This window comes from Dermacentor albipictus, chromosome 8 (genome assembly GCF_038994185.2).
Source record: "Dermacentor albipictus isolate Rhodes 1998 colony chromosome 8, USDA_Dalb.pri_finalv2, whole genome shotgun sequence".
Classification (NCBI taxonomy): Eukaryota; Metazoa; Arthropoda; class Arachnida; order Ixodida; family Ixodidae; genus Dermacentor; species Dermacentor albipictus.
The window spans coordinates 118,951,564-118,968,487 of NC_091828.1; the positions used below are offsets into that span (position 1 = coordinate 118,951,564).

General features: G+C 46.6%; 2 protein-coding genes across 11 annotated transcripts; both read left to right on the forward strand.

Moving 5' to 3' along the window:
* Positions 1 to 1,890: 1,890 nt before the first annotated feature.
* On the forward strand, positions 1,891 to 7,590 carry LOC139049067 (uncharacterized PE-PGRS family protein PE_PGRS54-like). Of its 10 annotated transcripts, none has more exons than XM_070524269.1 (3): positions 1,891 to 2,022; positions 3,994 to 6,191; positions 6,273 to 7,590. In XM_070524269.1, exons 1-3 carry the CDS (start codon positions 1,907 to 1,909, stop codon positions 7,034 to 7,036), a joined length of 3,078 nt encoding a protein of 1,025 aa, XP_070380370.1. In that variant the 5' UTR covers positions 1,891 to 1,906; the 3' UTR covers positions 7,037 to 7,590. The 10 variants fall into 10 exon arrangements, with proteins under 10 accessions (XP_070380370.1, XP_070380372.1, XP_070380371.1 ...); XM_070524271.1 differs by having other exon boundaries at positions 3,994 to 5,948; positions 6,030 to 7,590; XM_070524270.1 differs by having other exon boundaries at positions 3,994 to 5,705; positions 5,787 to 7,590.
* LOC139049068 (uncharacterized) lies at positions 4,092 to 15,547 on the forward strand. The gene is made up of 5 exons (XM_070524275.1): positions 4,092 to 4,115; positions 8,236 to 8,302; positions 10,931 to 11,113; positions 13,780 to 13,932; positions 15,252 to 15,547. The coding sequence occupies exons 3-5, from the start codon at positions 10,979 to 10,981 to the stop codon at positions 15,459 to 15,461; spliced, it is 498 nt and encodes a 165-aa protein (XP_070380376.1). The 5' UTR covers positions 4,092 to 4,115; positions 8,236 to 8,302; positions 10,931 to 10,978; the 3' UTR covers positions 15,462 to 15,547.
* The last annotated feature ends 1,377 nt before the right edge of the window (positions 15,548 to 16,924 follow it).

The following is a 16,924-nucleotide window of genomic DNA, read 5'->3' on the forward strand; positions in this document are numbered from 1 at the left end:
TAAGCGAATGTTTCCAGGCTTATAAGGCCATTAGAACTACTTTTCTTATTTCGTACAGATGTCCGCTAATTTGCTATCACGATAGATGCTTCGCCTTTTGAGTAAAGTTGCGACTCTTTCTTTTTTTTTTTTGCAGTGGTAACCTCTGTGCTGTAATGCTGCATTTCCTTTGTATGAATAGTTTCATAAGGTTTGTGCTTCCATGAAGCAAGGCTTTTATTGCAATCAGAACGTTTGTCACAAGAAATCGATACGGTCCTATACGCTTACGTTTCTTGTGTTCTTGTTTACCGATTGCACTAATAGATCCCGGTTGCACAATTTTCAGTATGCTCACTGGATGTTCCTTTATTTTTTCTATCTTATTTGTATTGTATACATTGCGTCGTGTAAGTGCACAATGTGAGGTGCGAAATTTCCCTTACTGTTAAACCCGCTTTCGTGATATTTAGGTATGTGACCTAATAAATGAAAAATAAGGCCTGGGAGCATTGAAAGTAGTCGCAAATAGATTTGCGAGTATATGGCACTGAAATGCCATATAGCCTTTGCTTCCTACCGTTTATATATGCATATATATGTGGCTCTGTGTGAAGCTTTTTGACCTGATCCTTTTTTCTCTCTTGAGAAATAAAAATTTCAACTTGAAAACAAGAAAACAAAATGTACCTTATCTATCAGAGATACGTACATTTCGGTTCAGCTCGATAATAGACTCGCAACAGATTTCGGAGACAAAAGTGGTCTGGCACCGTTAGCTCTGGCGGTGGACAAACGCGACACGGTGATATAATACCGACCTCAGCCTCTAAACCTTCAGGCGCCATAGAGGTGTTGCTCCGCAACACGTCCAAGGAGCTAGTGGGCGATCGGTGATTAATGACACAAGCGTTCTTTTGTGCGGCATCAAGAAGTTCCCATATCGGAGAAAGTCCGAGTACGAAATTATGGAAAGAGCCAAAGAAATCTGATCGTTTTAAATCTGGGGAAAGAGTCAGAGGCATCGATTCAGTTTAATCAAACGAATGCAGCGCTTGATGCTGTATCCAGGACTCGGTGAGGATATTAAGTAGCGTTTGTTGTTTCGGTGGGTCATTTCGTAGTGAACAGAGCCGGACACCGGCACCTCGGCAGTACAGATGGCTAGAGTGATACACCGGCTTCATATATGTGTGCTGTCCTCCATTGCACCGCGTCGTGCGATGACGTAGTTTCCTTGAAACGTAAGCCTGCGAGATAGCTCGAGGGAAGCTGCTTCTGCGGTAGAAACGATGGTCGGATTCTCGATGCTTGAGGTAGTGACGTTGCTACATAAGTGGTCTTAGCCTGGCAGATTTGGCCGGCACTTGCCTCAGTCTGAGCGTCTCTTTCCGTGTCGCCACTGTCAAGGACAAAACTCTGTAAACAAGGCGTACCACAGCGATAAAAGAATGAAGCACTGCTCCAGAATCTTGCGGCAGTACGAACAACGAAGCCAACGAGCATTGTTATCTCGCTATTTCAACCATCTATCTCGAATGAGGCTATTGCGTGAGCCATAGCATTATGGATATGTGATACAGGGCGGAGCACCTATTTGTCACTTGCTTGTCTGCCTTTGTGAGGCCTGCGAGGGAGAATAATGCACGACAGGTCACTACCGAATTGTGAGGAACTTTCAAGAACGCCCTTGTCGACAAGCAGTGTCTTTCTATGACAAAAACTATATTGTATGCTCGCTCAATAGCTACGCCTACGTGCATTCAAACAAAGAGTACGCGGACCTTTTTATCTGAAGTCGCTGCGTGGCACCACCTTACACAAGACAGATGAGGGGAAATGAAGTGAGTGCTCATACATCTGTATATAAAGGAACACAATTTTTTTAAATGTCTCTATGCTACTGTCACGAGGCGGGTATGAAATTATGACTCGCCTGTGGGTAGTGTGCGTTCTCGCCGTATCATTGGCGAGCGTTGCTTCTGGCCGCCGGAGGCGACAGAATAGTGACAGCTCCGGTAACAGTGGCTATTACGCAGGCAAGTGCTAGTCTTTTATAGCCATCTCTTTAACCCGAAAATTCGTAATTCTGACTTCCACCGCCGTTCCCGAGGACTATCCTACACAGGAATTCTGCCAAAGAAGTCGTTGTCCTCTCCTGTAAAGGACTGTCCCATGACTGTCCTTTCCTATAGAGGACAATCCTGGGAACAGCGGCCGAACAGGATCAACTAGAATGGGCGGGTAATAGTCATTAAGAATTTACGGATACCTGCACACCACGAAAGGGCGTTCTTATTTTTTAATTTTTTTACTCTGCCTAAAATTGGCCTAGGAACCGTCGTTATCTGCTATACAGAGAATATGGCTATGATTCATGCTGTTTCCGGTTTGACAGGTTTCGAAGCGTGGTAAAAAGGCGCTTAGCTTTAGGCATTGTGTCTATGTTGTGCGTGCGTGCGTGTGTGCGTGCGCGTGTGTGCGTGTGCGTGCGTGCGCGTGCGTGCGCGTGTGCGTGCTGTGTGTGTGTGTGTGTTTGTGTGTGTGTGTGTTTGTGTGTGTGTGTGTGCGTGTGTGTGTGTGCGCACGTGTGCGCGTGTGTGCGCGCGTGTGCGTGTGTGTGCGCGCGTGTGCGTGCGTGCGTGTGCGCGTGTGCGTGTGCGTGTGTGTGTGTGTGTGTGTGTGTGTGTGTGTGTGTGTGTGTGTTTGTGTGTGTGAGTGTGTGTGTGAGTGTGTGTTTGTGTGTGTGAGTGTGTTAAGTAGCATACATTCAATTTAACTCTGACGTAAGCAACTCCTGTAATTCGGAACGGATGACCGACGTCTTACTGCTTAGAATATTTTGCTATTTTTATAGGCATTTCTTCAGAATAAATGGCTTCATGGAAGTTATGCATATGTGTGGGTATCTCTTGTTTTTTATTGTTTCAGTGTTAGCATGTCCCCAGAGAAGGCCTCATTTATTAGTATTTATTTAGGTATTTATTTATTTATTCGTTTATTTATTTATTTATTCGTTTATTTATTTATTTATTTATTTTTTATTTTTTATTTATTTTTTTATAACATTATACGTTTTTTTTTCATCCATAAGAAGGTATTGGAGATGTTGAATGACACCAGAGCAGCCGGTATTCAAATATTTTACTGCGAATAAATGCTACAGTAGTGTGTAGCAGTCAGACTTCGCCTATTGCCAATGTTAAATATTAGTGCTATATTTTGTAGTTTATACTTTCTACCATTTTTTTTCAGGTTTTATTGGTTGGTTAAGAAAGCGGCAAAGGAAACTGAAATATCTTTGCCGCAATAATAAATATTTGGCTATACAACTGTAAAGTTCCACGACGGCATTGCCAGTTCCACGTAAGGCTTAAGATGTGCATGTCGCATAAACAAGATCTGCGTTAGCGATTAGAGCTGTTCAGCTCGAGAACACCTTGAATTTGAGAAGAAAATGAGGAAACAATCGCAGAAATGGCAGTCTATTTTAGCACCTTCTAGCCCACACATTATATTGTGGATCTATGTACATGGTCGATTTGGGCAAACTCGTGTAGGTAAACTTAAACTTCAATTAGGCGCACTTGTTATGACACATCCATTACAGACGCTGTTCTTCCACGTCGCTTAGCGAATACGGGACCGTCCTGATGGCTTACTGAAGGCAGCTGTTATTTGTATTCTAGAACATAATTTGCCATTCTGTGCTCAGATGCACAAAAACAAAATTTTCTACAAAAGGAATGCATCCCGAAACCATTTATTTCTCTGCTTCACACGAACATGAACTTTCCATTTTTATGCCACCGACACAAACGCTGCACTCGATCGGTACCGAAAACTGTTATATTCGCTGCACTTGCTAGGGAAACTAGAGAACCGTTGAGCGAACCATTACTCTGAATTCACAGTGGGACAAACGGTGAAGAACTGTAGCATGGTTTCTCAAGACAGTAATAAATATTACCGCAAGGAACGATGACCTTCAGAATCCATGTATTTTTCAGGAAGCTTCCCTGGACCTGAAGGCTACAGCAGTGGCAGTTATGCTGACTTGAGCAGTAGCTTCCCAGGAAGTGGCGCCTACGGTGGTGACATCAACAGTGGCGCGGCTTCCAGCAATGGCGTTTACGGTAACCACGGCTATGGTAGTGGTTATGGAAATGGGGCCTACGGGAATCAGTACCCTGGCCTCTTCTATGGAGGCTATGGTCTTGGCGGTGTCGGAGGCGGCTACGGTGGGGCTGTAGCAAGCGGACGCCTCGAGGGTGGTGGATTCGGCAGTATCACAGGTGGCCGAGGCCTCAGTAGTGAGGGATTCCGCAGAGGCTATGGCAGTGAGGGACTCGGCGGAGGCTACGACAGCAGTGGAGCCATTGGAGTGCACACTGGGGGCGGAGCCGGTACACGCTTCGTCGGTCCCTTAGTAGGCGGAGGCCTTGGTAGCGGAAGATTCGTTGGAGGCCGCGCTGGTGCCAGAACCGGTAGAGGCCACACTGCTGGTGGAGGCCACGCTGGTGGCAGAGTCAGTGCAGGCTACAGGGGCAGCGGAGTCAGTGGAAGCCATGATAGTGGGGGTTTCGGCGGATACCATGTTGGTGGTGGAGCTGGTGTGGGCTATGGTTTAGACGGAGTCAGTGGAAGCCTCGGTAATGGTGTACTCACTGGAGGTGACGCTGGTAGAGGAAACGGTGCGAGCTATCGTTTAGGTGGAGTCAGTGGAAGCATCGGTAATAGTGTACTCACTAGAGGTGACGCTGGTAGAGGAAACGGTGCGCGCTATCGTTTAGGTGGAGTCAGTGGAAGCATCGGTAATGGTGTACTCACTAGAGGTGACGCTGGTAGAGGAAACGGTGCGCGCTATGGTTTGGGCGGAGACAGTGGAAGCATCGGTAATAGTGTACTCACTGGAGGTGACGCTGGTAGAGGAAACAGTGCGCGCTATGGTTTGGGCGGAGTCAGTGGAAGCCTCGGTAATGGTGTACTCACTGGAGGTGACGCTGGTAGAGGAAACGGTGCGAGCTATCGTTTAGGTGGAGTCAGTGGAAGCATCGGTAATAGTGTACTCACTAGAGGTGACGCTGGTAGAGGAAACGGTGCGCGCTATCGTTTAGGTGGAGTCAGTGGAAGCATCGGTAATGGTGTACTCACTAGAGGTGACGCTGGTAGAGGAAACGGTGCGCGCTATGGTTTGGGCGGAGACAGTGGAAGCATCGGTAATAGCGTACTCACTGGAGGTGACGCTGGTAGAGGAAACAGTGCGCGCTATGGTTTGGGCGGAGTCAGTGGAAGCCTCGGTAATGGTGTACTCACTGGAGGTGACGCTGGTAGAGGAAACGGTGCGAGCTATCGTTTAGGTGGAGTCAGTGGAAGCATCGGTAATAGTGTACTCACTAGAGGTGACGCTGGTAGAGGAAACGGTGCGCGCTATCGTTTAGGTGGAGTCAGTGGAAGCATCGGTAATGGTGTACTCACTAGAGGTGACGCTGGTAGAGGAAACGGTGCGCGCTATGGTTTGGGCGGAGACAGTGGAAGCATCGGTAATAGTGTACTCACTGGAGGTGACGCTGGTAGAGGAAACAGTGCGCGCTATGGTTTGGGCGGAGTCAGTGGAAGCATCGGTAATGGTGTACTCACTAGAGGTGACGCTGGTAGAGGAAACGGTGCGCGCTATCGTTTAGGTGGAGTCAGTGGAAGCATCGGTAATGGTGTACTCACTAGAGGTGACGCTGGTAGAGGAAACGGTGCGCGCTATGGTTTGGGCGCAGTCAGTGGAAGCATCGGTAATGCTGTACTCACTGGAGGTGACGCTGGTAGAGGAAACGGTACCCGCTATGGTTTAGGTGGAGTCAGTGGAAGCATCGGTAATGCTGTACCCACTGGAGGTGATGCTGGTAGAGGAAACGGTGCGCGCTATGGTTTGGGCGGAGTCAGTGGAAGCATCGGTAATGGTGTACTCACTGGAGGTGACGCTGGTAGAGGAAAGGGTGTGCGCTATCGTTTAGGTGGAGTCAGTGGAAGCATTGGTAATGGTGTACTCACTGGAGGTGACGCTGGTAGAGGAAACGGTGCGCGCTATCGTTTAGGTGGAGTCAGTGGAAGCATCGGTAATGGTGTACTCACTAGAGGTGACGCTGGTAGAGGAAACGGTGCGCGCTATCGTTTAGGTGGAGTCAGTGGAAGCATCGGTAATGGTGTACTCACTAGAGGTGACGCTGGTAGAGGAAACGGTGCGCGCTATGGTTTGGGCGCAGTCAGTGGAAGCATCGGTAATGGTGTACTCACTGGAGGTGACGCTGGTAGAGGAAACGGTACCCGCTATGGTTTAGGTGGAGTCAGTGGAAGCATCGGTAATGCTGTACCCACTGGAGGTGATGCTGGTAGAGGAAACGGTGCGCGCTATGGTTTGGGCGTAGTCAGTGGAAGCATCGGTAATGGTGTACTCACTGGAGGTGACGCTGGTAGAGGAAAGGGTGTGCGCTATCGTTTAGGTGGAGTCAGTGGAAGCATTGGTAATGGTGTACTCACTAGAGGTGACGCTGGTAGAGGAAGCGCTGCGCGCTATGGTTTAGGCAGAGTCAGTGGAAGCATCGGTAATGGTGTACTCGCTGGAGGTGACGCTGGTAGAGGAAGCGGTGCGCGCTATGGTTTAGGCAGAGTCAGTGGAAGCATCGGTAATGAGGGGTTCAATGAAGGCCACGCTGGTGGTAGAGCCGGCATGGGCTACGGTGGTCGAGCAGTCGGTTGGGGTGATGCTGGCGGCCGAGGCAGTGGGCGTGGAAGAGGAGTGAGCAGTGGCTACAATAGTGGCGGAGTCAGGCGAGGCTACGGAGGTGGCGAAGTCGGCGGAAGCTATGATGACGGCTCTGGTTACGGTGCTGGTCGGAGAGGTGGCAATGACCGCCAGAGTAGGATACAAGTTTGGCGCCAGCAGCAACAGCAACGACGACAACGTCTGCAGGAACGACAACAACAACGAAAGCGCCAGCAGCAGCTGCGACTACAACGACGACAGTGGAAGCAGGAGCAGCAGCGGAAAAACCCACGACAGTAGCAGCCGGAGCAGTAGTACTGATGTAGTCTCCGTAATTAACTCCCATTATAAGCAACTGTAGACGTGCTGATGGGAAGGCGACAGTAGTACAAATAAAGAAGTCTTCCCTAATTAAAATAAACAAGATATACGAGTACGCATCCAATGGTATTCTGGCAGCAGCGACGTACCCCACGAGGAGGATATCTTTTCATGCTCTGGTTATCCATCATTAGATAAGATTAATTAAAGAACGGAGCATCAATCGATGTCGTGTCTCTGAGACCACGCGGATACAAGCTTGCCATAAAGGAAAGAGGGCAGTTGAATTAGTTAAAGTGATGGTATCGCTCATTCTAGCATCGCGCATCGCACGCGAAATGCGAAGGTTGTGGGTTCGGTTCCTCCCTGCGGCAAGTTGTTTCATCCACTTTAATTTCCATTACTTTATCGTTTCTTTATTTCATTTATTAAGCACGAGTAATTTCCCCTATTTTGTCCTTGGTGTCAGTGTTTGTTGGCTTCTTATGATATGACTAATAAAAATCGGGCCCCTCGGTTAACCCCCTTTCTTCTCGTTATATATATATATATATATATATATATATATATATATATATATATATATATATATATATATATATATATATATATATATATATATATATATATATACATCCTAAGGTCCGGTCAATCAAAGGTAGTGATTGAAAAAGTTCTAAAGTTCCAAGATGCCACGTAATTCAGCAAGGACTGGCACTAGGTATCAAACATAGCGGATTGCACATCAACAGCAATTTACTGAATAAGCTTCCCAACAGTGGCACACATGAGAACTTGCGCAGTAATCGCTAATAGCATTATTACAAAACGTTTAGCAAATATTCTCATAATTGCTGACATTGGGTAGCACTTTGCATTGCAGAATCGAAGCCAGCCATTACCCGAACCATAACATCAACATTTTCTTTCTCGGAATGTGTAAACTAAGCTTATAGCTGCTCCAGTTAACGGCCTTCTGTAGTGCATTCTTTCGCAGTGTGGTAACATAATACCTCTACTTCCTGCTCCGGTAGCAGCCCAGCACAGCACAGCCGCTCAGCCGCTGCGGTGTTCACTTTGTATCTTTTCCTATAGCTGTACTTTCAAACTGCTTGTTCACTATACTTGTGTGTGCGTGTGTGCTTCACTGGGCATAAATGGAGCGTCGTATTTCCAAGACCACGTGCTGTCGTCGATGCGGAAGAGAAAGAAGAAGATTGGCCTGCGGTGCTTGCACCAGTCAAGGTAAGCTTTCTTTCTTCAAGACGCATGGCTCAATGAAAAAATGGAAAACTGTGGAAGTTGAATTTTGTATGGGAAGTCAGGGGCCGTCTTACACGTCGCGTTATCTATAGGAAAGATGCATATCTGCTGCCCCACTGCGCAGAAGGTGTGAGTCTAAGGCGTATTGCTTTTGCCCTCTGTTCATTGATCTAGATGCTACACCACGCCCAGGGAATTCGCTAAATAAAGTATGTTGGCCAATTTTCATCGGAAGCGCATCTATGAAGTTCAACAACGCAGACTGGTGGGCCAGTTGGTATCGCATGTTAATATTTTTAGCTCGAAGAAACGCATGACACGGGAGAAGGCACGCAGGACATATCGCTTATCCTGCGCTGTGTCCTGTGTGCCTTCTCTCGTGTCGTGGGTTTCTTTGCGCTAACAATATTGACGGATCTATGAGGCTGGCTAGCCCATTAAAAATTTGTCTCTCTCAGGAGCCAGAAACCTTGCACTCGCAGCTTCCTTACTCTTTGCGTATTTTTTAACAAAAGCTCTATGGAGAGTCTATGTGAGAATCATTGCATGCTTTGTGCAAATGCGAACGCCAAAGAAGCAGTTCGCTTGTAGATAAAACGAAATATTTCAATGTGATACTCCCCGCGTCCAATTTCCATAATTGTGTGGTCTCACAAAGAAAGAAAGAAAGAAAGAAAGAAAGAAAGAAAGAAAGAAAGAAAGAAAGAAAGAAAGAAAGAAAGAAAGAAAGAAAGAAAGAAAGAAAGAAAGAAAGAAAGAAAGAAAGAAAGAAAGAAAGAAAGAAAGAAAGAAAGAACGAAAGAAAGAAAGAAAGAAAGAAATCTGACATTACTGCAACGCCCGAAAAAATTACAATGTTCATCAGGTATTCTTTCAATGGGTTTTTCAGATCCCTGTCAGTGTGGTTGCACCGTGCATTAGAGACTTTCTCATGTCAAGCATTTTTGGATAGCATGAATCAATAGTTAATATGGACAGGAGCATTGCCTAGGTCTGATATCCAATGGTATCGAGCGAAATTATTTGGAAAGCTGGCATCTCAATTCTTAGAAAAATATCGTGTGTTTGATTATTTTGTGTTGCTTTCCTCCAACCCCTTTTTCATCTTTTTTTTTTGCAACACTAGAACTATTAAACCATATTGAATTTGTTCTTCCTCGCACATCTTTTGTTGGGTTTTCAGCCGCTGTAGTTGTGTTGATTAGATGGCACTAAATGTAAAAAAAACTCCTGTTCACTGGCACTTCGGCAGCTCGTTAAGAACCAGGGTGAGGAGTCAATTAATCAGAAGAAACTCAATGCAGCATCTGTAGTTGCGCTGACGTAGCTTCGAGGCAGGACCTGCAATCAGTCAATGTGCCGTCGGGTATGTATGGCGAAATAAACAAACAAGTTCCTCGTTAATGCCCGCCGCAATCGAAAACCAGCACAGTGCTGTTTAGTGGCTTCCGAAAACCTCCATAAATCCAAGCATGAAACATAACAATGAAGCTCCGATTCTTAGGCATTTCTATTTTGTAATTCTTGCCTCTTCGAAAGAGTTTTCCCAGGAGCTTTTGCAATAGGGCCTGTCGTGAAGACAGCCGACCGCCAGCTATTGAGGCCAAAAAGAAAAAACATCGTAAATGTTTTACTTAGAACGAACAAAGCGTACACCTTAAAATTACAATCAGTGTGTTGCATTTCAAATCAAACTTCTGTGCCAGGAATTTGCCATGTGGGAACTCATGCTGCAAATAAAAAAAACGTTTAGAGGCATTTCATTTACGAACAAAACTATGCGACCGCGGAAGCTCAGCTTGACGACTCTTGCAGGAACTACGAAAACATTTACGAACAGGTGTGGATGGCGATACTCCCAGGATGCAGGACTAGCGCAGTAACAGCGTTTTTGGCTCCTTTCATTTTGGCTTCATCGGGCTATGTTGCCTAAGTCAATGTACTGAACCATTTGTCGTTAGGACCACGCTTTTTCACGGCGGATCCGTAACATGTTCTGAAACAGCGCTAAACAATGCGCCTCTCAGCTGCATAGAAATGAGAAATCAAAACTTCGACTGTAATGTTTCTCTCGCCTCGACGTGACCATGACCTATCGCCAAGATTGCGGCTGGGAGCCGAGAAAGACGTTCATATAAGCGTTTGGAGGCGTTGTTTGTTACGTAACAACTTTCTGTTAGAGCCTTGAGGGTAGTTGTTTAATGAGAAATTTGGCGGCAGTCACAATTTTATTGTGCATTCGCTGCTAAAAAAACCTTCGTCGAAATTCAGTAATGAATGTTGTAAATTAGGTGAGACCCTAAAGGTTATTTTCAAAAATGGCCCAATCTTGCCCATGTACAACTACGCTCAACTTAAAAAAAAGTTAAAATCTTTTTCAAACATTTTTCTCGTGCTCACGTTATTAGAGTAAAATTACGTCCACCTTCCCTACGCTCACAGGCTTCCGATAAAAAAGCTGTACATTATCGCAAAAACATCCTGCTTGTGTCTACATTCTACATTCGCTCTGCAAAGCCATTATATCATTCTGTGGCCCCGCCTATGCTTTTCAGCCGTAGCGGCTCTTCCGTACCTCTCGCTACATCATAAAAATGGTCGGGTTTGCAGTTATCGTGCTTCAGGCATCCGAGATTGGCTGACGCACGTGTAGAGCCCATGGATGAGACCAGCGAGCGTAGCAACAAGTCTAAGTTGAAGAAAAAGAAACGTCGCGGGTCAACCAGTTCAGCTGGATCGTCCAGCTCAAGCGGGAAGCGACAAGCAGCTCCTCCTTCCGGCACTGCCTCCGCGGTACGTCCCTGACATTTGTGTTCGAGAACGTGCGAGACATTTGCATATTCGCAAACAAACGAACCTAGTTAATGCAACAAAGTAGATTACCACTTCAGCACGTTTGTGATTCGACGCTTTGCTTTTGAACACTAATATTGCCAAGCAAGTATTGAAAATCTCGCCGTGTGTAATTAACCTTGCCTTCCGAAAAATTCGAAACTGGTACAGCTTCTCAACTTTCTCCTTTTTGGCCTGGTTACCCGGAATTAGACAGCTGCAGTGCCTCCGTAGTTTCGTAGCGTCACACTTTTCAGTAAGTGCATAGGTTATTCCAGATGTGATGCGCCGCAGTCCATAGGACCGCCTCAATGCAATTACGCGAAAACTCATTTTACAACGGCAGTCGATGATCATTCATTGGCGCTGACAAATGTGGTGACACAACCGGTTGCCACCGGGGAAACGAGTTTTGTTTGAGGCGCGTACTACACGGGCGACTCCGCGTTTCTATAAGAACACATTGCGCCATCTAGCGTAGCCGCTGCGAAGCCTGCGCGTGGTCTGCGAAATGCGCGTGGCGCCGGGGCATGGCGAACGCTCGGGAACGCTTCGTGGGGCAACCAGGCTCATCTCTCGCGCGTATTTGTGGACATGCTGAGCCATCTATTGGCGCTTCCGAGAATAGACACGAAGCGGGGCGCGCCGGCGCCTACGAGTGCTGCGAATTGTTGCCTCGCTTGCCTCACACCCAGTGGCGCACACTCGGTGCCCCAAGTTGCCGAGAGGTTCGTTGTAGAACGGCACGTACCAAGTGCGCTTGTGGCGCAGCCTTCTAAGGGCGTCGGGATGCTCTCCTTGAGGAACCCTTGTGACGTGGGTTGGAGTCCGCTCAGCATCGGATAAATTGATGGGATCCTTTTTTCTTTATCGTAGACCGACACATTCCCAGTGGCACATATCGAGTTAGCCAAGTTCGCGTCAAAGACGTTTATTGGAAAACGGCACACACTTAATTGCAAATGCTCAGTAACGCAAGTTCGCATCAAAGAACTTCATTGGAGACCAGCAGTGACCGAGGGGCACAACCCGGTGCTCCAAGTCGGCGCCAAAAAAAGTTTCTTCGAACAGCGGTACCTGACCGCTTTCGCGTCAACACTGCCCATATCTGCGAGTAAGAGGTCCGATGAGAAGCGAGGCAGATGTACACACGTTGCCGCATGATCAGTGACACAAGTCGGTCCGATGGTTGACCTCAAACCTCGTGTTACCGCAGCACAGCATCCCCGATGCGCTACCCATACGACCACTTACTACCCAGTGACGCAGGTAGAGGGTAAAACGATTAGGTGACAACATATAAAGATACATAGACATACGTAAAGGGATGGATTAGATGCATAGCCCCCGGAAATTCTAAAGCAATAATACACGAACAGATGAATCAATTTGATCATAAGTCAGCTAAAACAGCTCGCTTTTTCTTATAATGTATTAAATGCACATTTCATCAGGCTCTGGGAAGGCACGATCAAATGTTCCAGAATGTATTTTCTTAACTGAGGATCGCGTGTGGCATCACATTTTCTCTCTCTTTCGACATAGTACGATCCACCACTGGTGAATCGCGGCAACTACTGTTGTAGTTAATGCAAATAGCGTTTACGTTTTAAGTTTTGGTTTGCACTGGCATTCTATTTTCCGGTTCCTTCATAGCTCATTTTTGAGTAAGTGCTGTCTTAGAACGCAAACGGTCTTTTTATAGTAGATAACTGTTCATACTTTATCCGTACTTTCTTGAAACTGCTAATTTCACCAAAGCGAAAATACAAGTTAAAAATTCGATTCAGCTGGCCCACACGTCACCGCAACTTCATGTTGCACATCGTATGTCTCTTGTCATGCTATATTTTCTTCTGTTTTATACTGCATTCAGTAACGTAATGCTACAAGCCCTGCTTTTTTTAGCACCTGAACTACGTTTCTTCATACTGCCACAACCAGAGAGAGGCCAGAACGAGAAAACCATGTGTAAATACAATACAGGACATTCCGTGGTTCTGCCTTTCCGGTAAATAACCCCCTCAATCACCAAGAGCAAGCAAATCATGGAGCCAAGGGGCTCAGTTGTAGTCAGTAACAACAATATGAAACCGACAATCAAGCCTTAGGAAGCATTTATGAAGTAAATTGTAAAATTATGCAAGAGTGCCTTGGGGTTGTTGGTAGACAACGTAAGAGCAATACCGCAAACTTGAGACAGTCTTGCCTCCTCGGTCTCTGTCTCAAGTTTGCGCTACTGCTCCGATGTAAAATTATTTTCCAAAGGGGAATCGAAAGTAGAAGACAATTTGCCTCCAGTGAAATTCGAGCCCACATTTTGTGCGCTGGCCATGCGACGCATTGCCAATTGAGCTACGATGGCAGCAATCCGCACATCCCCATTCACAGGCGCATATGAAGTAAACATTTGCCTCGGAATGTTAACCAGCGCCACTAGGGATACGGCAGAAGATGTAGAACATCCATTTAAGCCGTAGGCGTCACGCCGTACGTGAACTTACGAGACACTGAACATTCCGGCGCAACTTAAGGCGTCACTGCCAAGACCCTCGCCATTCATTGAGCGAGAACGATCTACGCGCGCTTTGTGCACATGCAAGTTACGTCTGTTACCAACTCTGCAGGTCATGTCGGGCTCCGAGTCGGCGGCGGGACCAGGTTCCCCTCCACCGGTTCCCGCCCTTCTCATCCGGAAAGGGTCCAAGTCCTCGACATCCTCGAAGTCTTCCAAGGACCGCTCCAGCCGTGAAACGCGCTACGTGCACGGTCAGCCCAAGGTGAGCCACGTGACTCTGAACGCGTTGTTTACTGAGTCATCCGACCCCATCTTCCACAGCAAAGTTTGGGTACGGGCTAGTTGGCATTCCATGGTATCAATCGTCACTTACAGCGCATACATAGACGAGGGACCAAAAAGGACGACGAAGACAAGCGCTGACTTCCAACTGATTTTCATTTTGAGAAACAAGCATATATATATATACTGAGACACCAAGACAAAAGCGTCCCCTACAAAGCACCAACCCGACATGAGTATGCATTCAAAATTCATGACCTAAGATGAACGGGAGCGCATGTGCGACCTCAGAAGAAACTGTTATTTGTCTGTTAATGCAATTGATGGCTTGCTAACAGAGTCGTCATGGGCAATCGCTGCTGCTTCGATGATAAGTCGGGTGCATTCATTAGAATGCCTAGCTAAGATAGTTGTTTCTTCAAAAAGCGGGATACAGCCGCATTGTGCGCAGTGAATAGCTGGAAACCCTTCCCGCCCTTTGCGCGCTTTATTGCCGTGTTCTTGTAACCTAACGTTAAGACATATAGCTGTCTGCCCTACATAAGACCGACCGCATTTCAGAGGTACCTTATACACAACACCCTTCGAGCAAACTGTATACTTTTTTGTATGATTAATACTGCAGCAGTATTAGTTTTGCGTGCTTGTTGGTTAGACACTGCGTCATCAGATCTCGGTAGCCATGTTGTCGCTGCCGTAGGCCTTTGCGGTAACCCTGCATGCCACTGACGCTAAGAAGTTTGCGGAACAACTTAAAGCCATGAAATATACAGACAAAAAGACAAGGTTTATATGGGTGGGCATAGTGGCCCTCAGGAACTCTGGTCGACAGAATAAGTCTAATCAATTGTCCTGATGAGGGTAGTTGTAACACGATATCTCATACAGGTCGAAATAAGACATCGCTTCTGTAATTTGTATACTGGATGCAATGCCACGCTGCCGCGCCGCCTGAGAGTACGCTTATTGTGCAACCTTGTTCTTAACTACGTGACGTGTGCAGTCTTACATTTGCATAAGCGCGACGCAGTCACGCTGACCTGTACGTGAGCGTCATGTGTTTACTTCGTTATCTTGTCCACACAAAGGACAAAATAAATAAAACGGACGCGGACGTGTGCTTACACGCGTGTCCGTTTTATTTGTTCTGCCCCTTTGCGTGAACAGCACTGCGCAGTAAACGGAACGATGTCACGCGCCAACTAGGCCCGCTCGAAGCGTTATTGAACGTAAGCGTGAGGACGCCTGTATTGTGTCGCTGTTCCTAACGCAACGCGGCGACATGCATTCCGGCCGCAGGTCCCACCGCCGCTCGACATCTTCTCCAGAGAACATTCGTCCATGGCGTCTCCAATAACGTCGCCTACAACGGAGCTCAACGCGGCGCAAAGCATGGCGCAAAGCACGGCGCAGGGCCAGGCGCTGGCAGAAGCGGCTCAGCCAGGCCCAGCGCAGGATCCGGCCCAAGCTTCAGTACAGCAGGGCGGCGCGGGCAATCTTCGACAATAGCCGCCACCTCCTGCAGCGCGTGGACACTAGTTCGATGTTGTCGGCATAGATGACTGCCCCTAACGCATTGCCCCACGTCCTTTTTATTTTCTTTCGTTTGGAACCCTAGCCATCTTACACACGTGCCTCAGGTCTTGGGCGTGTCTCGGGTTTTACTATCTCTCATCTTTCTGCGGATTTTGAGACATAAAGAAATTGCTGGCAGGCCTGAGTCAGCTTTGTGGCACGTGACAGCTTCGCCATTTGCTTTCAGTGTTCGTTCCTCCTGGCGACAAGCTACCGCTGTAGAGAGTAAGCACGTTGGGTTTCCGATGGGATGGACAACATAGGGAATTATCCCTGTTGACACCCTCAAATTTGACCAAACTCTCTTGGCATTTTTTTCACAATCCGAATCACTTTATTCAAGTCATCAGCGAAGACGCAACTACCGGAAATGTATATACAGATGCGAGGCCCCGTAGTTAGAATCAGAATTGGACTTCCTTCCAAAACATTTCAGTCGGCAGCTCGAATGCCAATCTTCTGAGCGATGGCTGAACTGCTCAAACTGGCAACATATGTACTTTCTTTACGGCTTGAAAGGTTCCATATCACTCTCCCCTGCCTTGCGCGTTTCGAAAATTTATTTTCGATCAATTATCTTTCGAAAATAAGGCTGTTTGACCGAGTCAGTCATAATTGTAAAATCTCTATATCTCAAAACATGAATCCCTCTACCCGCTCACTCCGAGTGCAGTCAGTGCTTGCTTCAGATATGCACAATCATCGAGAGTTGCTGGTGGTTGGAAGACTTCAATGCTGAAGTTCATTCACTTAATACAATCTGACTTACTCCTCTGAGTGCGAAAGAGCAATAAATGTTGACAAACAAACACCTAAGCATTTGTATTTTTTCTTCAAAACTTAAAGATTTGTCTTGGTTTACCTTACGAACACCTTACAACGTTTTTTACGAGGGTCTTACAGATGAAGGACCCGTGTTTTTTTAACCACTATACAAAAATACAACACAAATATAGAAGCACTCTCCAGGGTTTTAGAAAAACAAACATGGCTATATCATACACATGGTGACAAGGGACTAATCAAACCAATTCGCTCGCTTCATAGTATCCCACGGGATTAAGATAGTGTCACAAAGCCCTCCTGGGTAGACATCACTTTGCAGTAATATACCTGAAATTATGGATGCCACTGGAGCAAAAAACGCATCTGTGCACCAAAGCACTTCAATGCCATTAGAAGAGAACGTCATTAGAGCGTTTGACCTTCTCACAATACCCTAAAGATGTTGCCATTTTTTTTTACTTACTCTTGCTTTTCAATGTGAGACGCTCCTTGCATTGTAGCCGGCAGTTCCCGCATGCCAGTGTTTGGAAATTATCGTTTGTTTTCCGAACAACATGATGACTTCTCATCACGTTCAATGACTTTCCTCATTTCTAAGCAGTACCTTTTAA

Coding starts and splice junctions, on each gene's coding strand:
- LOC139049067 (XM_070524265.1), top strand. CDS start 1,907: ATGACTCGCCTGTGGGTAGTGTGCGTTCTCGCCGTATCATTGGCGAGC. Junction 2,023..3,993: donor AGTGGCTATTACGCAGGCAA/GTGCTAGTCTTT, acceptor TTTTTCAGGAAG/CTTCCCTGGACCTGAAGGCT.
- LOC139049068 (XM_070524275.1), top strand. CDS start 10,979: ATGGATGAGACCAGCGAGCGTAGCAACAAGTCTAAGTTGAAGAAAAAG. Junction 11,114..13,779: donor CTTCCGGCACTGCCTCCGCG/GTACGTCCCTGA, acceptor CCAACTCTGCAG/GTCATGTCGGGCTCCGAGTC. Junction 13,933..15,251: donor ACGTGCACGGTCAGCCCAAG/GTGAGCCACGTG, acceptor TTCCGGCCGCAG/GTCCCACCGCCGCTCGACAT.